Source organism: Corvus moneduloides, chromosome 4, assembly GCF_009650955.1.
Source record: "Corvus moneduloides isolate bCorMon1 chromosome 4, bCorMon1.pri, whole genome shotgun sequence".
Lineage (NCBI taxonomy): Eukaryota > Metazoa > Chordata > Aves > Passeriformes > Corvidae > Corvus > Corvus moneduloides.
Window position 1 is genome coordinate 15,371,455 of NC_045479.1, and position 23,033 is coordinate 15,394,487.

The 23,033-nt window shown below is 45.1% G+C and overlaps 1 protein-coding gene across 1 annotated transcript in view; it reads right to left on the bottom strand.

The window, feature by feature from the left end:
- DENND2A (DENN domain containing 2A) overlaps positions 1-23,033 on the bottom strand; it is a 58,361-nt gene that overhangs the window by 8,504 nt on the left and 26,824 nt on the right. Inside the window, exons 4-14 of the mRNA XM_032105862.1 lie at positions 22,139-22,266; positions 18,781-18,902; positions 16,222-16,419; positions 14,175-14,268; positions 12,852-12,902; positions 9,744-9,931; positions 8,937-9,046; positions 8,657-8,726; positions 7,961-8,038; positions 7,323-7,463; positions 4,899-5,047 (exon numbers count right to left, since the gene is read on the bottom strand). Coding sequence (XP_031961753.1) covers positions 4,899-5,047; positions 7,323-7,463; positions 7,961-8,038; positions 8,657-8,726; positions 8,937-9,046; positions 9,744-9,931; positions 12,852-12,902; positions 14,175-14,268; positions 16,222-16,419; positions 18,781-18,902; positions 22,139-22,266 — 1,329 coding nt within the window. The remainder of the gene's footprint in view (positions 1-4,898; positions 5,048-7,322; positions 7,464-7,960; positions 8,039-8,656; positions 8,727-8,936; positions 9,047-9,743; positions 9,932-12,851; positions 12,903-14,174; positions 14,269-16,221; positions 16,420-18,780; positions 18,903-22,138; positions 22,267-23,033) is intronic.

A 23,033-nucleotide genomic window follows, 5' to 3' on the forward strand; every position in this document is an offset into this window, starting at 1 on the left:
ATCGCCTCCAGGGTGAAACCCAGTGATCTCTGCTCCCCAACATTTCTCACTGTGGAAGACCTTTGCAGGGAACAATACTGGTAGGGTTGGGGTCTTTGAGCCTCCTTTCTAGGCAGAGCAGTTCAGGGATGGACACAGAGGAGGTATCACTGAGGTAACTTTTTCACATGTCAGACTTGCTCTGCAGGTAGTCTCAGGGAGCTGCAGGTTGTCAGGAGCCCAGGAGAACCGTGGCCTTCTGGAGTGACTCAAGCCTTAAGCTCTCTCTTTCTCTTGCAATTGGCACTGCAACAAGCACTAAGGGACTGCTGATTCACACCAGGCTGCTGAGCCTTGCATAAGAATCCAGCATGATAAATCCCATTTATGCCACCTGTGTGACTATGGCGCTCTTCAGCCAGCAGCCACATGACTGCAGTGTGCTCTGGAAGTGTCATGCACTACCCTCAGGCCACACAAGTTCAGTCCAGCTGTTCAAAGGGGACACGGACACCACATTTTAAGGCTTTTGGTTTCATCAGTAATCTTTAAAGTACTGCAGGTCTTTGAAGAACACTTTCAAGATGCTGAATGCATTTTCACAGGTTCATTCGGCCTTCTGCAGGGAACATGGTTGAGCTGCATGTTGCTCACAGCTGAGACTGAGATGTCAATAGTACAGAGGCTGAAAAGTACTGAGGTACACAAAGAACCCTCAGATCCCTCCCTAACGGGCTGATTTGGATTGAGACTTGAGATCTCTCTGGCTAAGCACCCCTTGGTCAGAACAATGATACTGCAGTCACCTCTGACATTTGTTTGCTTAAACAACAGGCCTTCCCACCACACAGCACCCTGTGCACAAACCTACCATACAGCACCCTAGGAAGCTGCTGCTTCTTGGTAGCCACAGGTGGGACACAGGTGGCCAATACAGAAACTGAACACCACAGCTGCAACTACATAGAAACCTTCCTCTCCTGGGAAAACTTGCTCCAAGACTAGCTTGACTTGCTCTAAAAGGCACCTTGACAAGTTGCAACAGCTTCTGCGGAGGGACACCCGCTGTTCAGCCTGGTTGCTTTCCACTCCAAAGACAAGCATGTGTGATAAAAAGCCCCCAAAGCTGAATCCCTTTTTGGGTTTAGGATACTGGATGATTCCTGAAAAACACCATCGAGTCAAACATCCTGCTGTAGTTTAATGCCAGGAAGTCCTGTGGTCCCTGCACTAACCAAACTGCTCAAAATATGCTGGCATTTGGCAACTTAAGACTGTTTGAATATGTATCTTTTAATTTTTTTTTTTTTTAAAGCTCTGCTACAGTAGGATTCATTTTTACAAACACCTTCAGATTTCTGAGACTGTGTCACATCTGGATTTACTTATGATGGATTACAGATCTGGTTTACAACATTTAGCAGGCACAGGAGCTTCCAAGCATTGTCCGATGACTTCACACAGCACTGCTGCAAATCCCACCAGGAGGGTGCCAAGTTCCACCAGCTCTGTGGGGACCCTCACTGACTCTCACCAACGTGGCAGGTTCATGTAGGTGAAGAAGTGAGCTTTAAGATGATCTGAAGAAACAACACTATTATCTGACATCCAAACTTCATCCTTAGGTTTCTTCTTCTCCTTAATCAGCAGGCAAAAAGGGAGAAACCTGCGAGGCTGAGATTTGCAGTCCCAGATTTGTTTTTGTAGCACATGGTAAAAGGTTCTTCTTGATGATTAATTACCTTTTGCTGGGGATGACCACATTTAAAGTGTCTACTCTAATTCTTTCAGATCTGCCTTTGATAACAATGACCACTTTGTGTTGTTGATACAGCTGTGGTTTCTGGCAGGGACAGAGGCAATTGCCTGAGTTGGTCAGATCCACAACAAGCTTTTGAGATCTGGAAAAAGGAAGCCTTGATTTTAAGCCTGTGCAAGTTTTTCTTTTTAAAAAGCCTTCTGAATCTCACAGATCTCCTGCTCAGGCCAGTAAAAACTGCCCAGCTCTAGGTACCTTGTGACATCAGGTGATTTTAGCTGAAAGACGCCTTCTAAAAGGCTGGTCAGCAGTGCCTGGAGCTGCATCCCAGGCAACATCCCTTGGAAACAAAAGCAGCTCTCATGCTGCAGTGTCTAACCTGTGCCACGGTTTCCACTGCCCCAGGACTAAAGTTAACAGTGCAGGAATGAATAAAAGCTGGGGGAGACTACACAGACCAACACAGTTTCAACAAAGTCATTTTCCTGGGTTGTGAGGCAATGTATACCCCAGTATCCATAGTGACAGAGAAGAAAACCCACCCAAAAACTAATAAACCAAATTCTTTCCTTTTCCGCTGCCAAGCTGTGGATTGACAGGTATTTAAACACTCAATGCTCATTCTAAAGATGGAAAGGACAAAGTATTTCACTTGCTGTACACTTGTTAGATGCCTTTTTTGGCTCAGCTTGAAAACAGTTAAACTGCAGTTCATGCAGTATTTGGCAAGAGACCTTTCAGCTTTCTTTTCCCACAGAGTGATTTTATAGCAATTAAAAGATGTAAATAAATTGCACACATAATTTCTCTGTCACTCACACCCAGACACACCTTTACAAGGTATGGACAGATAGTTTTTGATAGTGCCCACATGAACAACCACAAAGATGAATGATAAACATAAGTTATTGTGCATCTTTCACCATGTCACCTGTACTCTTCCTGTTAATCCATCTCAGCTGGATTATTTCTAGCATTCCTAACCTCTGAGCAGTTTCCAACAGCTGCTTTTATAGGTTTTTTCCTTCTCTTAGCTATTTCCAAAAAGTGTTTATTTTCTGTCCTCTGAAATTGGCATTTTCCCTCCTAGAGTGAATACTACTTAATACTCATTGAGTTCTAGGTGTTCCTGTCCCAGGAAAAGTATAATTTGGACAGAAGATCCTGTATCTACAATAGTATCAGCTTTCAAAACATGGAATGTCCACCAATGAGAAGAAGACACTGTTCACCTTAGGAAAGGCTCACCAAGCCAGTCCATTCAAGTCACTGAACTGGATTAAAATACAGTAGTTACTTAATTTTGAAGGCAATTTACTTTGTTTTCTGATTTTCACGCCTTTACAGTCCTTTGGGATCATTTCCAAGCTTTTGCTCCACAAAAATGAGCCAGAGAAACTTCATATTTTGTAAGAGGAAAAAACTCTCCTGAAATTGCTCAGAGCAAGGTCTTCTCAGAAACATCAAATATTCAAAGTCTCATAGAGAGCTGGCAAATCTACGGTAAATATTTGAATCTGAGCCCTGTGGTCTAACAGACCCTGGGTCTTTTAAACACAACAATTCCTTTTTCACAGGAAAAAAAAGCTGTTTATGATATATTTAGAGAGTCTAGAAACTATGATTCTATACCTCTCTCCCACTCTCTTTACATGCCTGTGCAGGTGGATTCATTCCTAAGGACCCCAGATAACCTGACAAAAGATACAGGGCTGGGAAAAGAACAGCAAAACCCATCAAGGTGCTTTGAATCAGAGCTATCACACCCCATGCTCAGAATACACAGTGTTGTGCTGTCATATAAAGGCGTGATAAGAAAAGATTTGGTAAATAAATGTTCATTCTAAAGTGATGCTTCAAACCCCCCCCAAAAGTTCCCTGCCATTTCCTGATACCAGCCAGCTCTCATGTAGAGATTACAATGTCAATCTGTGTCCTTAACAAATTTTCTCAGAATGTAAAATCTATCCTACGGAGGAAGAGAAAAATATTTGAGAGCCTGTGATCATAGATTATGTCATAAATCACATATGTTACATAGAGATCTAGTGTTTGGATGAATTCTCTCACTTCTGATACAAGTCTAAATGCTCTGCATGAAATGTGTGGTTTAAGTATCCAGAATACTAAGTCTCTACACACGTAATATATCAGTGATTATAAAGAGGCAAATTTTCCCCTTTCTGAACCAAGACAGCTGCCAAAATCTGCAAGCAGACAGTGCTACAAGCTTCTCTCTCCCCAGCCTTCCTATTGCTGTGATGAGACTGCCTGAGCTCTGCCCACAGAGAGCCCCGGATCCATGCAGAATGAATTTTTCCCCTTCATTTTCCTCTGGAAGGGGCCTCTCCATTCTTTGCCCCTGTGCTCAGTCCCAGAGCTGCAGGCTGCGGCCTGGAAGTTGTGAAAACAGACAGCTTAGGGGCATTGTACACTCCTGAAACCTGAGCGTGCTCCTAAGTGTCATTACTCATCCAGGCAGCTTTTCTTTCCCCAGCCTTGGCGAACTTTCCTCCCTGAATCCTCAAGTGCTTCAAGGGCTGGAGAGCTGCCAGCCCCAGCTGCACAAGATCTTAAAGAAACCCGGACCCATTTTTCATAATTTAGGGGAGCAAACAAATGCATTTTTAAAAGAGCGAGTTGAGCAGATTCAGAATAGAAGGGGGAAGTCCTACTGTCTCATTTCCCCTTGCCGCATCCTTTACTTTCATCCCCATAAGAAAAAAAGAAGTCTTCAGAAACCAATATGAAAATGCAAGCTGCAAATTTAAGAAGATTTTGTGACATCAGGGAAAAACTCAGAAGGGACAGTGATCTCTGCACAAGGCTTGAGCCTGGAATCCCAAGCACAGCTCAGCAGGGAACACTGCAACATCATGGAGCAAAAGGAGGGGGTTTGCTTCCTTAGCACCAGGGATCTGTTCTGAAATTGTCTGGAGGAAGTGGAACTTGGTTCTCCTTGGGGATGAGAAGCAGCACTTTTTGCAAGCTGCAAAACAAAATTATGGTTCATGGCCTAAGTTCCCCATTCCTGGGAAGAACAGCCCTATTCACGTCGTTACAAGGCTGGAAAAGGGCAGAGAAGGAAAAGAACAAAGCAGAGGCCTTCCCAGCCTCCCTCCCTTGCCAGTGCTTTCTTTAAGGAAATGCAAGAGGGTACCTGAGCTTGTCTGCGATAAAGATCACCCTCCTTTCCAGCAGCAAGGAGGCAAAGACTCTGCTCAGGTGCCGCACGCTGAGGGAGGTGAACAAGGACTCGAAATCAACGTGCTCCAGCCGGGAGTCAAGGGGCCGCCGCAGTTCGATGACCTGTTGGGGACAAAAAGAGCACAGGTGAGCTCTTGCTGCCCACCCAGAGTGTGCCAAGCAAGGACCCAGCAGGTATTTTCACAGCTAGCAGCCCTCACTGACTCCTGGTGAGCACCATGCAGCAGTAAGTCCTAAAGACAGTCTTTCCAAAGGCCTCCCATAAATCCTTCTTCCAGATGAAGACGATCCAGAGTCCACTCCAATAGGCACAGCATGAGATCAACCACAAGTTCTTCCCACTGAACTGAGGACAGGGAGCTCTTCATAAGGAGGAAAACTAGTTTGTGTCCAGCTAGGAGTGGTTTTCAGGCTTTCTGGTATTCAGGCAGCAGAATGTCACGGAGCCTTTCAAATCCACACTCTGACTTTTACAGTTGCGATTTATTTATTTTTTTACTGCAAGAATCTGGATGTCTAACCTCCTGACCATAAATTTTTTATATCAGTTACAGACAAGAGCAGCCTGTGGGTATTTTTCTTTGCTCATATCTACTTAAATAATGCCTGTCATAACACCTTAGCACTTCATACTCCTTATCTTAGACAGATGCTTATCTAAATTGTTTTTGAAAGCCTCCAACACCAGACATTTCATAAATCCCACAAGAAAATTACTCTAGTTCTGAACTACCCTCACCAAGACCAACCCTGCAGCTGAAACATGTCAGTGGCAAATTACTTCAATTACTTGTTGTCTTACTCTCAGTATACACTCAGAGCAACTGGTCACATTCCTCTCCATAGGAAACTGCTTGTGTAGTGAAAGGTTATCATGTGTCTTCCTTTGTCCTTTGTTTTCTATATTAAGTAAACAATTTTCTCAAGCTTTGCCTGTATTTTCTAGACCACTTAGTAAGCAGAACTACCCTTCTGGGGCTTTCTCTTAGTGGTTGCATGTTTTGGAAAATGATATTCTAAATAAAATTCCATCAGTACTGGAAAGCAGTCCCTTCACTTACTTTCATAACGAAGGATTTTGTCTAAATAATACCACACTGTTACTTTTGCTCACTTTACGGCCCACTATACCACCAGATCCTTCTCTGAGGTACTGCTGCTCACTCAGTTACTTTCATGTTGTATTAGACTACTCCTTTCTTCCTCCCAGCATTTCGCTCTTGTCTGTATTGATTTTCACACCAAACCTTCCATCTACAGAATCACAGAATTGTTTAGATTGGAAAAGACCTCTAAGATCATTGAGTCCAATCTTTGACTGATCACCACCATGACAACTAGACCACAGTGCCACATCCTGGCATTTCGTGAAAACTTGAATGTGCTTCTTGAATTTAGGGGAGTGGGGTACTTTGACTTTTAATCCCTTACTCTCCAAAATGCCTGCAACCAATCCCAGTGCTGTACTCTGTAAACATGGAGTTTATGCCATCAATCAGATAATTGATGAACAGGATCCTAGACACAAACCAGCCACAACGTTCTCGTGGCACACCACTGAGACTCTGCTCCTTCAGCACATATTTTTAACCAGCTTTGCATGTTCTCTGCAGTAATTTCATTTAGTTGGGACTGTTTTCAGTAGGGTTGAAGAGGATGTCCTCAGGTAGCGCTATGCTGAAAGCCTTCAGACACAACTTTATCAACTCGCTCACTTTCCTCCCTCTCACATTCAAGGCATGAATGCCTTGCAGCAAGTATGGCCAAAACTACATTCAATTTGTTTGTCTCCATCTTCCCACAGTCCTTCAATGCTACACCCTAAAGCTCTGCACTCTTAAAACCTCCTGCTGTCCTCACACTGCATTGTATGAGATGCAACACAGATCCTCACCTCCTCACTGTGAAAATGCCATTCTCAAAGGCTGCAACATTAGCCTGGTGTGGTTTCAATTATTTTTTGACCTGATCCACACAAACAGAGGTTCTGTATTAAGGGTGCTGGAGCACATTGTATGAAGCTGTCTTTAGGAAGTTAAGTGTGGTGTCCTTGAGCAGATCCAAGGTCATATGCTGGGCAGCACAGGGCCTGCTGTCTGTGCCTCTTGGCTTCAAGGCCAATGTCCTGTTTCCTTTTGCTATATTAGGCTGTGTCCTTACATTTATTTTTACCATAGGATTTCCATTTTGATTCCGAGGTCACTGAAGTCTCCATACCATCCCCTCTGGTCCCCTATTTTACTCCCCACTTTCCCCCCACAGCTGTCAGATCATCTGTCCTTGAAGATCCCCAGTGCTATGCCATGGTCCCAACTTCCAGTCGCTAGTCCTGCACCATTTGCTGGCCTGTTTCCCCCTCTCTAGGAAGTGTCCTTACCTCTGTTCCTGAGCCTGGCAAGAAGTTCTTGACTGTAATTGTCCGGCCCAGAGCTGGGAAAGGTGCCTCCATGACACTCCTCATGAGAGGCTGCACCAGGGCTGGGGAAATGCCCCGTCTCTTCTCAACCTCATCCAAGATCTGAAATAAAGGCATGAAGACACAAAAATATGCAAATCAGGAGGAAGAAGATAACACCAGGAATGAAGTGCACCAGCATCTATGTCCTCTCCTCAACCCAGTATCGACATGGAGCTTTGTATCAAAAGAAAGAAGGCACAAGGTGCAACTGAAGACCCTTCATTTCCTTTATCATGAGAAACACGGCTCCAGTGAGGTCACTGTAGAGCTGAAAATTTGCAAACTCTCTGCTACACTCAGAGTCAGGACTCCACCTTTTAAACTCTTTTGTGTTCTGGTAGTTCTGCTGAAGGAAGAAGGCAAGAGCTGACAATCTAGTTTTCCTATTAACTGTGCTTTGCTAGGTTCTGGAATTAGCATGTGGTTGCCTCACCCACACGATTTCAGACCCTTTCTTCAGATATTGGCTTCCCTGATCCCCATTCTTCAGGTGCTGGCTTCACTTTCAGGTCCCTCTTGACCTACAGCACAAATTCCCTCTCTTTCTCCCCCCTCACCTTAGAGAAGAGATTGAAGCATCCAAGGCGACTCACAATGCAGTAAACTTCTGGGAGACGCTTCCCTTTCCCACTGGGCTTTCAAGACAAACGCAAATACACACACAAAAAACACCAAGGAAATGTCAGAGTTATAACTACTGCAAAGATAGAGTGACTGGTCTCTTAGTTGTGCATCTCACTGGCTGGCTCGGAAACTGGCAGACATTTGACAGTATGGTGATGATGACAACCTGGCTCAAACCCTGGTACACCAGAAACAGTGGGGAGAAATGGGTACATCCACAGTATGGTCCCAGCTTACCTAAACCAAATGACAAAGGCAGGGCAGACTGCTCTACAGAGACAACTCTGAACCTACAGGACCAGCACAGGTTTAGACAACTGTTTAACAGCTACCCAAACCTAAAGGGGATGAACCCTGTCTTCAGCTTAGGGGTGAAACAACAGTCCGTGGTCATGGTCGGGTGCTGGTGCAAGGAAAATGCAAGAGAGTTATGCCTGCAGTGGAGGATGGGATGCAGACAGGGACTTTGGCACTGAACAGAAGAGAGCAAAGCTGCTCTGCTGCTGCTCTTTTCATTCCACACTGGAATGAAGAGTAGCAGCTTTCCACTTTCCAGAATGGGTGCCAGCAACACCAACCCCACAGAAGGCTGCACCTCTAGGAAAAGAAAAAAACCCAGGGATAATTACCAGCAGCCTCCTACAATACCCAAATCGCCTGCTTCCATCTTCCCCGGTCAGGACAAATGAGAATGTCTCACTGCAGAAAGAGAAACCAGAAAGACAAGATACCATCAGCCACGTTACCAGTTTCTGCCATACAAATCCAATATACCCACAGCATTTCTGCATTTCCCAAACACCCCTCTCAGAGCTCTGCCCAGTCTTCTACTGCAACAGCTCTTGTACTTAATTAGCTTGATATAGAAATCTGTTTCTCATGGATCAGGATATAAAGTACTGTACTTACCTGGCAAACTGATGGATGGGGGCCCAGTCCTTTGCATCAGGGAAGCAAAACTGAGGAATAGCTTTCAACTGATCTTCTGCCTCACGCATGAATTTGAATGAGCGCTCAAGCTAGCAGAACAGAGAGAAGGAATGTTTCCAATTAGTCATGTGGGGATGGAATGACTTCAAATATTTTTCCTGTGACAAATGAAGAGGTGATGACAGAGGCTAAGCTTCTGCCTGGAAGATATTAAAATTTCTGTGATTCTGGCTCAGAATCCAATCCAATCAATATCTAATCTTTAGATACCTCAAGGTAACTCTGTGCCCCCAGTTCCACCAAGCCCTGTCTCTGCAGCACCTACCCCTGCTATACTGTGCCTCTAATCGGGGACACAACTTCTAGCAAGTGGCAAAAGAACTGAAGTCTGAGGGCAGCTCTGGTCACATCCCACTTACAAACACTCTGTCACACTGGCTCTGTGTTTCTCCCACTCCTCCTTCCCCATTTTGAGCTAGGTTATCAGTGAAAGCTGCTCCTTCCCCTTCAGAACATGTATCTTCTCCCAACCATCAGTTTTCTTTAAAGAGGAAAGGGGGAGAAAGGGAATAGCTACGTAAAAGCCATAGCCAAGGGCAGCAAAAGATCAAAGTCAGCTGCTCTTTCAGCAGTGAGCAGTACCGTGCCAGCTCTCAGGTAGGGAGACCCCCCCCCTTCAGTGTCCCTTAATACTGTCACAGCAGATACAACGTGTGGTCAACAGAGAAGCTGCAGCTCTTCCAGCTCCCCAAGTGCACCACACAACCCGAGACAGGTCAGGCAGACCTTCAGTGGGAACTGCTGGGTGACCTCAGGGATGTAGGCAGCCCCAGCCTGCTTCTTGTGCAGCGACACCACGACGAAGTACTCGAAGAGCTGCCTCTCCTGATACTCGATCAGGTCCCGCTCCAAGGTCTGGTAGCGCGGAGTTTGCTTCAGCCGGGATTTCACGTGCACCAGGCGCTGGCTGTGAGCTACAGAAACAAGGGGGAGAGATTCTGACTTTGTCTGGCCCTATGCACAGAGCGTCTTTGCACAGTGCTTTGCAGAGACTGAGGGATAAACTCCAAAACACCTCACTGCAGTGGCTTTGTCAGCGGCTGAGTAAGAGGTGGGAACCATTTGGAAGCTGCACCATAAATACTGACAGAGACGGGCCATAACCTTGTGCCATCATCCTGAAGAACTCTGGCAGCAGAAGGATTTCATGGATAGCTTTTACAGCTGAAACAGCCCAAGCTGAGACCCATAGGGGACATGATGTAACAGATAATGTCCAGGTGTTCATCCTAGCACACATTTATGCATTTTTCAAAGCCAGCACAGTGAGGTGATTGACCACCTTTGCTCAGAGGAGGCTGTGGGCAACAATCCCCATGGTTTTACAAGGCCAGCACTTGGGTCAGGCCAGGGCTCTGCTGTCTGAGTAATGCTGGGGACTCCCAGCTTCAGCACACAGGCTGGGCTGTAGGCCAACAACAAAAAACATGTGAAGAGAGGTGCAAATGAAAAATGGTAGCTCATGCCAGTTCTTCCTGTGCCTAAAACTAATCTCTCAGTGCCATGCTTCTACAAGTTCACCCAAAACAATGGGAAAACAAGAAAAAATGCCAAGCAAGCTGTAACTGCAACACACACATGAGCCATGGGACAATAAACATTCCAGCATGGAAAGTAATGAAAAGTTGCCTGCTGAGAAGAGACCAGATGAGATTCCCTGAGATCACCCCCCTGCTTCGTTTTACAGTTGCATCCCAAATTAAATCTCCATGACGTCTCCCTTATCCCTGCTACAAAAGAAAGAAAGAATTAACTACAAGCAGAGACTACAGCACATTCTCACAGCTTCGCTTTTTGGGAAGGTGGGTGGTAATGCAACTTTTTGATGGAAACAACAACCACAGAGACACTACAGGAACTCCAATACACAAGATTATCTGCTTGGGAGACAGGACTCCCTGAGAGATAGTATATACTTGTTGATCTTTTGTCTGGTAAAGTTGTGCCACTCATGGGCTCTTCCAGACAATGTAATTTAAAGCAATCTTGAGGTGCCTCTTAAATCAGAAAGTGTAAAAAATCTTGGACAGTTAAAGCCCTGGAAAGATGGCTTAGACTCCTTTCTCTTTTCACCTATTATGTTACTTGCTCTAGGGCTGTAAAGCTTCAAAAGTTTTCAGAAGTGGTCTCTGTTTCACCACGGACTTCAAAAGGAGCAGTGTCACAGCAATGCTGAGTGCTTCTGAAAAGCTTGCTCGAGATCTGCACTGTTTATGTTCTAAAGATACCAAAATTTTACTGCTGTCATCATGGCAGAGTTTGTCTTCCAACATTTTTCCTTCCTGAGGGTCAGCACTTCCAGTTCTGACATACAGCCTCATGATTTACTGTGTCTCAGATGATGTACAGTGACCTGCCGAGCAGCAGTAACTGGCTGGTGCGATTGGTCTGGTACTTAAAACAAAGTCCCAGATACAAGAGACTTGCTAAATCATCTCACTTTCCTATTTAAAAATAGGGAAGTCGACAGTTCAACAAGGCATAAAGCAAAATACAGGTGTAGTTAGAGCAAACAGCAAGTGCCAGAGCTCCTGTTCAAACTTATGTAGACTTGCATAGTCACTCAGACCCAGGTCTGGATCTGGGTATTGTTCAGAGCCCAGTGCTGCTGGATTTGAGGTGACTTCATATGATCTCCATCATCTTCTCTCTGGGGAGTTCTGAGCTGCAGTTACAGAGAAACACAGGATGATGCACATGATTCACTATAGCAACCAGCAACAGACAAGAGTTCAAGTCTTCCTGGCCACATCTCAACTAAATCTGAACATGGTCTGTATCTCACAACATCACATTTCAGGACAGTTGTGAATGTAATTTCTGCACCATCGTGGTGCAAACCCTCTCTCCTGTCTCCAGGCCAGCCTCAGGACTTGTCAAAAGGTAGACAGTGGCAGCAATTTTCAGCTTGATCTTGCTAACATAGCAACACAGATGAAAGATTTCAATGCAGAGGAAAGCAAGAGGATACTGTAGCTCTTGAGTGGGAAGCTGTGCTCACAAGAGGGAACTCAGTCTGAGCTTTCACTTCTGAAAACCTGAAAGAGGATGAGAATGAGCACTCCCACACACAATGCACTGTGGCTCACATATGGCCCAAGTGCTGCTCATGCCTGTCTTTTCGGCTTGGAACTGACCTGCTATCCAGATCAGATGTGCCTGTGAGTCAGGGAACTTTGGAATGTAAGGGAGTTTCCATCTTGCATTCTAACTCTGCCAGGACTTTGAATTTGCCACACAAATTCCCAAAAGATACCAATGTCCTCATCATGTCCATGGGCTAATTACCAGTACAAGAAGGTTTCAGGAGAGTATTATGGAGACCACTACACCAAATAATCCTACAAGAGTGAAGAAAGCAATGCAGTGCTTTATCCCAACCCAGCCAGTGCAGGAGAGTTTAACCAGCAATAAATCACATAGTGCAACTCTGTTTTCCTAGCTAGCCAGTCTGGCTGGTGGCTTTTCTCCCTTAGTAAGCATGTGGTGAGGTGTCTGGACATCCAGTCCCATGCAACACTGCTTCTGCCAGTCTGGTCACACATTTCTGACTCTACACTTAAAGAATCTCACTGTATCTCATCAGTGTCCAATACTCCTCCTGGGAAAGTCAGTCAACAAGGAGCTTTGATGGGAGTTGGAAGAGATGTTTGTTTTGGACTCCTATAGCCCACGGATTTTCTTCTGCAGCATTGAGATCTTTGTCTTCTCACTGTGTTCTATGCAGAAACAAGGTCCTTCTCCAAAGGCAGAACACAGAGGAGAGATCTTGTCCCAGGACCTCAGAGCAGAGTTTATCAGGAGCCATTTGCTCTCTTCACACTTTTGCCTTACCTTTCAGCTTCTCTTCAGTGTCACTGTCTGATTCACTGTTTTCATCTGTAACTAGGAAAAAAAGAAAGGGTAAGATGAATTAAGGAAAATATTTATAACTGTAAATTTCTTATCACTGGCATGAGAAAGCCAGGCCTGGAAACTTCAGGGGGAAGCAGTTTAGGTCCCAAGGGCCTTGTTCTTTTCAAGAGTCCACATGCCCACAGACATTTAGCTTTCCAACCCTGGTATCCTCCCATTCATTTAGGGAAAAAAACACCCAAATAAACAACAACAACAACAAAATCAATTTTTCACAGCCAGAAGAGTTGCATAAGAATAAAATGCCAGGACAGTATTTTATCCAAGTCTGTATAAGCACAACACCAAGGCAAAATACTTGTTAATATGCACTAGTTTGTGGGACGTGAGATAAAACCAAGAAAAGAAAGAAAGAAACAAAAAAATTATCAGACTGAATCAAACTGAAGGTCTATATGGTCCAGTGATCTATTTCTCTGAATGATGCTTTTGATGCTTCAGGGAGGGGTATAAAAAGTGTGGGATGCCTCCTCTGAAAGTTCATATAAACACACTCATCCACCCTGTGGCTGTCTATGCTTTATGAAATAGGATAAACAGTAACAAATAATTGTGGGAAACAAATAGAGGTGGTCACCTTTTGCTGGAAATTAAAGTGTTTTGGAAAAAAACACTGCATTGGAAAGACAATCTTAATTTTTAAAGAGATGCTTAAAAGTAATTGCTCTGAAGTGTCTGAATGCTTTGGGCAAGTTGTTAATTGACAGAGGAAGCCTGAAAGTCTCAATCCTGCTATGATGGAGATGGTCCTACAGTCAGTTGTAGAAACCCTGATTCCCAACTGAGGCTATTTGTTTACTGGGATGGTGAAAGAACCAGGGCTGTTCCAAAATCTACTCTCTTCCATTGGACAGTTCACTGAAGTGACACATTCCCACAAAATATTTTGATCTCAACAAATCAGACTTTTTGGACAGAACATTCCTCTCCATAGCTTCCAGCATGTTCCAGAAATAAACATCAAAAAGAGGGGACATGTTTGGTGTGACCTATAAGGTTATCATGCAAAGCCATGGAATGAAAATGAAGCAAGAAAAACAGAAAACTTCCATTTGAATCAAAGTCCTTTGGGCAGAGGAACAGCCCTTATCTTACCAAAAAAAAAGAGTGGAAACCCCAACTCAGCCTTAGTCTGGACTGGAAGAAGTGCTAGAAAGTGTCACATAAACCACTAAGCCAGTCTAAAGTCCAAGGCAAGTCCTCAGGAAGTCTTAGCTGTAGGATGGTTTGGAGCTCCTTTACCTTTCCCTGAATTGCTCTCTGTGGATTGTGACAGTCTCTTGACACGTTTCTTTCCCCTCCGGGCCTCGTAAATGGCATTGATTTTCAACACAAGCTGCTCAGCAAACACACAAACAAACAAGGTTAATTTCCTCCCCAGGCAAGAAATTAAGTTAGGATTTCATGCTAAGTGGTTTTTTTTCCCAACCTTGGCCATATTGAAACTCTTCATTTCATGCTCCAGGATGCACAATTCCCAGGATTTATGCTGTACTGCCAGTGGCCACGCTCCCTCTGGTACAGCAGGAGCCCAGGAAAACAAGGCCTGATGAAAGGCCACACCTTAATGCACTTCCACACTGTGCAGCTGTATAAGCTTGATAGTGTCCATCTCTCCATACCATGATCCATGCTCCAGGGAGCACCAGAGGGTCCCTTGGCACACTGCCCTGGTCTGCAGGTTTGGAAGCAGAAAACTGTCTGGAGGATGACTAAGAAATTGAGAAGGGTGGAAGCCAGTGATACTGAAGTATTTTACACTACTGGTTTCCTTTGCAAATCCTGTCATCCCTGTCCTCCCAGCTGACCAAGAGAGAGGACATTTCAGTGTTGGGCATAGCTGGGCTTAGTGGCTCATTCAGTGCCTCTGGTGTCCCTGTCCATTCCTGAAGGGGAGGGGAATTGCAGCAGAACCATGCCAGGCTTCCTGCTTGAGCAGACCTGCCTCCTTCTCAAGGTCCCAGGCAGGAGCAGCAGGACATGGCCACAGCATTCAGATTTATTCCATAAAGCTTGTGATCCTTCCACACATGTCCTGAGAGCTCAAGGTGAGACAAACCCACCACCTACTTGGTCAGGCATCTCTGAATGCAAATATTTAAGTGGGAGGCAGGATGCTCTGATGTGGCAGTGCAGCCTTCACACAGAAGCCCAGCTCAAGCCCCAGGTGATGCTGCCCTTGACACAGTAAACCTCAGTTCTGAGCTGGCCCTCAAGCAAGACTGCTCAGTGGCACTGTGGGGTAAATAAATACTTGGAATCCTCTTTTCAGTTGACATAAAAGTATGTGTGAACACACTGACAGAGCTCAAGCCCTTGCACAGATGTAAGACATACTGGGAAAGAAACCCCAGACATTTGCAGTCTTTGGCTCACTCCTGAAAGGCACACAGAGAGGGCATTCAAAAATCAGATATGCAAACATGAACACAGATCTGGCAACCAGGAAACAAAGAAGATACACAAACACATCCCATTTTCCCCAAATTAAAACTGTGGGTTTGGAAAAAAATCACCACAGACTGTCCCCAGTAGCCTCTGCTTGTCCTGCAAAGACCGGGATAAGCAACTGTGTTTTTATAATGTGTTTTTGAAACACTCAATAGATAGACTCCTGCCAAACCTCATTTGGGCTGAATACACATCCTGCCAGATCTGAAAGAAAATAAAATTTAAACAGAGTAATGCTGCATCCAAGTAAGAAATAGGAAATGTTGCTGCAAAAAATGCTCAGAACTGGAGAAAAGTCCTTTTGTCACTCAATTGTCGTTATGTTCATTGCTCACCTACAATCACACCTTACCTGGAATTGAAACAATGCATGAATCAAACCAAGCAAAGAACAACACATTTCCAGAAGGAAACAAACACACAACACACAGACAATTTCTGACTGTCCCATCCAGGAAGCACAGAAGGAAGTATGATGGGGTTTATCTTTTGCAAAATATGAACTACTTTTCTGCCTTTTTTTTCCCCTCGGACATACTTCAACTTCTATCCCAAAATTACAATAAATTACAATGCTTTTTTTTTTTTTTTTCCTTATTATTTATCTATCCAGAAAATCATGAAATCTCAGATGGAAAAATAACTTCTTTAAAAGGTGCAGACATGTTTGTGTGCCTTCTCCTTCAGGCAGAAAGGGGGTTAAACACAAGTCAAATCAACAGCCAGGACATCAGCTATACTGCAGGGCTGCCACACTGAAAACTAAAGAAAACATGGTCTCATGCTCACATTCCTGCCTGGAAGAAGCCAGACAAAAAAGACAAAGCCCTGGATTTACCTTGGGAATCTTCCTTCTCCTCTTGCCATTCTGGGAGTCTCCCAAGGAGAAGAAGGTGTCATCTGGACTGCTGGGGGTTGAGGGAGGGCTGATTTTGGATGGTGACCCAGTCCCATCACGGCTCAGTTTCCATATGTCTGGCAGTTTGAAACTCCGCCGCTCTGAGTTTTGCCGGAAAAACATGGGTTTGGAAAGCAACTGGAAATGAAGGAGAAGGAATGAATGAGCACAGTACGTCGTGTATCTTTACTCTAAGGTTGCTAACACTGTCACAGCAGTAAGTCCAGCGGGGCAGCCACAGCACTCAGTTGTCAAAACAGCCTGAGAGTGCCCACAGATTTCTGCACACGCAAGAAACCCATGCAGTCACTGGGCTACACCAGCACCAGCTTGACCAGCAATTGAACCATCCCATTTTCATTCCAGAACAGAACACAAGCTCAGGGGTTGGCCAAGAAGGCCTTGCTCCAGTGTGAAAAAAAATCTCTCAGGATTTGGGTAATCCAGAGGCTGGGATTGTAAACAGGGCAAGACTAACCAACCAACCACAAGCATTTGGGGTAAGGAGCAGCTAGCCAGGAGGAACTGAGAGCAGTGAGAGCCGGCAAAAAGCACTGTCAGTATGGCTGCCTCTGACAGGAGCCAGAATCAGATATTTCAGAGTGTACAAAAAATGCTGTTAGACAATTATGGAGACTGCTTTCCTCCTAAACTCATTAGCAGGTTCAGTGGGAGCACAACAGAAGATGTTTAAGTAGCAGAGTAAAGTTCCTAAAGTCTCTGACCAAAAATAGCATCAGAGAAGTAGAAAACTCAGCTCCAGATAAAGAAGGGCAAACCACTTCTCACCAGAAAGATGCTCAGTAAGAACACTTCTTATCTTCTCCTACAGAATTTCCCAGTAGTTATGACAAGGTAAATTGCACCTTTTGTGGGAACTGTATCTGCAATGCCAGAGGACATACCCTACATGGCACTAAGAAGTGTGGGGGAGAGTTATCCAACCTGGTTCTGAACAATTCACAGCAGCACTGCGACGGTAGCTGAGGCAGCATCACCATCTGACTCCACCAGCAGACATACTCAGCAGTTATTAGTCAGACCAATTAATTCATTCAGCTTAGCTCAGGTGTCTCTGGATTCAGCAGAAGACGCTCAGCTCACAAAAATGTTTGCCACCCACAGAGAAGTCATGTTAAAATGAGGCTGTAAGGAGTCTTTGCACTGAAGAATCTCATTCTGCACCAGGGATATGAGCTGCTACTGCAAGTCTGTCCAGACCCATTCCCTGTCACTGCAGCCTGGCCAGGTTCTCCAGCAGGATGCATGCTGCATTTGCAAACCCATTAGCTGCCAAGAGAGCTGCAGCATTTTTCTGACTGATACAGACGGTGGCTTTTAGACCCCAAAGCACTGTGCTGTAACATAATTACTCCTGTTCAGCTCTCCTGCTGGGAACAGTAGCTCTGGTGGAAGGCATTCCTGGGCAATGCTGCAGCCCCCTCTCGATAGCACATGTGGGAAATCTGGGTGCACAGGTGACTGCAAAGCTCTCTGAGGGAAATCAACCTCATCCCAACACTCATTCACATAGCCCCTTGCTGCTCTAGGCCTAACTAGCAACAAGGAGCATGGATTGAGAACCACAGAACAATTTTCACATTAAAGAGCTGAATTATCCAAAGACACCTTAGTTGCTGATTAAGGTGGCTGGAAAAGAGCAGCATGTCAAGAAACACTGCACATAAAACTCCTGGAAATGTTGGATAACAGCTCTAATAATAGTTGTTACTAGGAAAGCATGAGAAAACCCCTTGGTCAGGAAAGCTGTGTTTAGATCCCTGCTATCCACTCCGAACCCAGGTGCTGCCAAGATGATTTTGGCTGTCATGCTGTCCCAGGCTTGGACTATCTAAACAGACAACATGAATCAACCAAAGCAGCCTGGGAGGCTGAGAGAGCAGGGCTGGCCTTGGAAAACCCTGAGCTCTGAGCAAGCGGTGCCAGCCAAAGTTTTACCTCTTCTTTTGGTTCCATGGACAAGGAGGAAAAAGGCACCAAGCTGTGAGCTGGGCTGTGGTGGGGACACCCTTCTAGACTCGCCCTCCACTGCATTGCATTACTTACCAGCAACCTGTCTCAGCATGGAGAGAGCAAAAAATGCCTCCTGAGGCAGGGGGGCTTGCAGAAGTACCCGGGCACCAGCATGGGCAGACTGCACTGCCCACAGACACTGAGAGGAGGCTGCTGCAGGCCTTGATTACCCAAATACTTCCATGCCCTCTTTGAGGGGAGGAAGGTCTTCCCACACCGCCAGGGAAGGCAATCCTGGAGTGAAAAAACAAGTGAAAGCAAACAAACCATTTATATATGGGAATGCTGGTTTGTTTGTTTACCTCACTGAAGGGCAGTAAACCTCTTATCACACTGTGTTCTGTGGCAAAAGACATAAAGGAAAAATCCCTAACATGATGAAGATGTTCACTTTTTCCACACAGGACCTGGATTTTACCCAAAAACTTTCTGGAGCAGAAGAGGTGGCCACTTGAATCAAAGTACCTTTGTGGGAGTCCCAGGTACAGAAGAGGTGGGGGATGCTGGGAAGGTCAGGACACATTTCTTCCCCAAACAGCGGCTGTTGGTCTCGATATCTTCATAAGGGTTTTCCTTTGATGGTGGATCTGCAGCAAAGAGCCAAAGGCAAGAGATTGTAAGTGCAGAAAATCTCTGAGGTTTGCCATAAAAATCTGTTTGGGGATCTGCTGGTCTTCTCCCACTTCCCACATCAGACATAAAGACCTGTTCTCAAGCATTCCTGCAATTGCTTCATTCTCTCCATAGCCCTAGAAGTCCAGCTGCTTGCTGGGCAGTGTCCAAACCCTGACACAGACAAATGTAGCCATAGAAACGTATTATAGATACTACAGATGGAAAAGACTCTGTGAGCCCTCAAGTTCATTCTCCTGTCTCCAGAAGAGCTGTGATGTTCTCATGCACATTAGTTCATAACTGTATTTCCTTCTTTCCAGTCCTCTGCTTAGAGCTGCTCAAATGAAACTGTGAGCTGAAGCCTAGCATAAAGGTCCTCTCTCTGTTTAAGCACCACATTTAGGGGGACCCCTGCTCAACACTTAATTGGGGCTTAAGTGGTGCCCTGCTCTTGGGCTGACTGCAAAGGATTTAATCCACTCTCTGAACATGGGTATCTATCACACAATCCAGGATTTCAAACAAATCTATCGATCATGGAAACTTCAATTTCACACACTTTACTTTAGAAAGAGGGAAGGATGAAGCCACCCAAAGTCAGGATGCTCTTGCCCTGGAAGAGGATTGGGGGGAGGGGATGTGGGACACAACACACACCTCTGAAGTAGATGTAGGTTCCTTCCTTCCCAGTAATTCTGGAGATGAGGCACACAACTAATTTGAGTTTTAAACACCCAAAATCATATATAATGAACTTCTCATATCCCACTCTTCAGCAGTGCTGGGGACTGTAAGCCTAAGCGTGTTCAAAAAGAACACAACTCTGACAAAGCAGGTTGAGACATCTCCACCTGAGCATCTAAGAAACCACTGACAAAGGCTTAGCCCAAGCATCTGCACAGGCAAATGATGTGTTATGAGCCTTGTCTCTTCACTGCCCTCATTTCATGCCACATCCCAGTGGACAGCTGGGACTCGAAGCACCTGCCTTTCTCTTGCTGTCACATAATGCTTGGCTGAGAGTAAAGTCTGGGAGTCAGTGGTGCTCCAAGACACTGCAGCAGGAGCAGCAATGGCTGTGGGATCTGTCTAACCAGTGCACTCCCACCTGCCTGCCCAGCTGGGGCAGCAGCGCAGCTGAACTCTTGAGACAAGGACACAAACCCAAGTCTTTCCCAGCACTGTTCTCTCCCCTGGCTGGTGACACCCAGTGCTCAAGAGGGGGATCCAAATTCACCACGGAGGAGAAGGCAGGCGGGTGTGACACCAGCAAAGCAAGGCTGCACTAACACTTGGTCAGCAAACATTCTCCTGTCCCTGAAACTGGCTCCACTTCCTAATTTCAATGGCCTCTTCAGTACTGAAAACATACTTCAGCTGTCATGCAACTGGGAAGACTGGAGAAAAAAGAACAAGCTTGGGTTCTGTTGCCTGTCCCACCCTCAAACTGCTAAATAAGTCCAATTAGCTTCAGTCTAGAAGAAAGGACACCATGTCCCTCCTTTTTACAAATAAACCTAGTCATCCAGCTGCCAGCTTCCAATATTCCAGGTAAGCAATGGTGAACAGGGGAAAAAAGGGTGCATGAAGGAAATCTGTGTGACTTGCTGGGAAGTGGAACCATTATCCCACCAGCAGCCAAACCCCCCTAAGTCACACAAGTGTGTGCATGTGTGTGCTTGCACCTCCTGATGGACACATGTGACTGTCTGTGGGCCAGCAGCGGTGTCCTGTGGCTGAAGTCTTGGTTCCCCCTCCACTGGTGAGGTTTGCACAGGTTGTTTGTTTTGTGGATTAAACTTGTCTGTGGTCTTGTGAAAAACAAAACTGCAGCTTTTGATTTTGAGTTATCCCTGTCCACCCCTTTTCCCAAGCTTCCATGGTAACACCATCAGGATTGCAGGAACCAATTAAAGATCACTGACTCCAGGCAAAGCCTTAACATGCAGCAAGAAAACAAAAAACCAAACCTGCTCTGTTAGCTGACAATTACCCATAACCTTGTTTTCTTCAAATCTTTGCAATTAAAAGACAGAGGGGAGAAGAATTTCAGGCTGATATTTGAGTTCCCTGCACACTTGGGACACAGGGGTGTGCTTGTGTTTGAATAGATGGATTTGCCTTCACAGCCACTCTGTAATGCTATCCATGTTATTCCAGCTGACAAGGTGACCCTTACTCAGTAGTTTCTGAGACCTCCCATCATGCCCCAATACAAAAAACCCACAGCAGCTGCTTAGACACTCCTTGTTCCTTTGGGCCCCCAAGTGAAGAGAAGAAAAAAAGCAAACACAAGGCCCTTAGCTCCACAAATGAGGCCAACAGCTTCAAAAATGTCAAAAAGAATGGATTGGACTTGCCTTGTCTGCCATCAGTCCCAAAGGAACACAATTCCTCTAAGAGTCCTTTCTCATCAACTATGATCAGATTTTATTCATATCAAAATAATAATGCCTGGCCTCCTCCTGGGAAAGTGCAGCTCCTCCCACGCTGAACAACACAGAGCACCTTTGTAGGATTACAGCTGCATGGCAAGAGCTGATGCAGCTATTCCCTTCCTAATCTGCTGAACTCAGCCAAGAGATTCATGCAGCACCAGCCTACAGCTACTAAAACTCATTAAGGCTTTTTCAAGAGGGACACTTCTATTCTACGTTCCATCAAAGGCCACCTAACTCACAATATTAAAAAACGCTATATTCATGGAGAGAGTTACAGGAAATAATCTTCAAAATGGCATTGATATGACACTGAAGTTAGAGAACTAAATGAAACTCAATTTCAAAGACTGTGGGACTTAGATTCTTAATTGCAATGGTACCTGAAGCCATACACAGTCCTATTCCTGAGCTGTGGAACTGACTTCAAGGCTATGTTTTCAGACTGTTCAGACTGACAAAATCACCACGATGGACAGATCAGAGCTGTGAGAATTAATCTACAGGACGAAAGGAAGGCAAAGGAGAGACGCCAGCAGAAAATAAAAGCTGCTTCCCATATGCCTCAGGTTTGTCTTTGAAGCTGATGAGCTTTGAAGTACCCCATCCATTTTTCTTATTACTTGCCAATAATATGTGCAAAATGTGTCCTGGTTTACATTTGGATAATAAACATACTTTATTCAGCACCTCTGCTGAATGCCTGTTGACCAGGAGTCCCTGTTACTCAGGACTAGCAGTCAGCTCCCTTCCTTGGCCACAGTTCCTACCCAGGATGTCTTCATAGACGTTCTCCTCAGATAAAGTGCGTGTGAGGGCCAGCTTGGTCTGCGCGTACCAATCCACCCGGCCATTCTCGGATGATGACTGCAGCAGGTCTTCAAACTCATACGATTTCCTGCACAACAGAGAGGGGAGGAGGAGCAGAGAGGAGACTGATGCAGTTAACCAGCATTTATAACCAAATTACAGCTAATTCACTTCTCCAAAGTGCCACACAGCTGGCAAAGTAAATTACTGAGAACATTTCACAGCCTCATCTCATATAAAGCATGAAAAAGCAACACTGAGATTGGCTGGTTTTATCAGCCACGCAAATAAAGGCATTTGGGGGTGCCATAGATAATCTGGGTTGTCATGGCAATAGCACACTGTGAAGATGCAAGTGTTAAAAGGCACATCCTGGAACACTGCACAGAACCTTAGGACATGAGAGGTCCCATTTACAGCACAGATACCGCCCTCAAAAGGCATAAGAGGGCCCCAAAATCAGCTCTCTGAGCAGCACAGGAAAACAAAACTTGCTTGCAGAACAGTAGAAAGTAAAACCGTGCCTTTCATGAGCAAACCTAGCAAGTTGATTTCCTTTCTGCAACTGAGCCAGGAATTTTTAAGTGACAATTTATCCAGAGGGCATTAGAAAAGCCGTATATTTTATGTTCCCCACCCCAAAAATGTGTGACAATCATGTGGGAGGGGATAAAAGGCAAGCAAGCACTCCGGAAGAATATATATGCATCAGATTCACTGAGGTTTACTATGGACAGTGAAAATGCTGCAGCAGAGATTAGAGATTCTCATCGCAAACCCTGTTCCAGACCAGCTGTGGTCATTTTGTAATTAAATAGTTTCTGCTGAGAAAACCAAAACAAAACCCCAAACCCT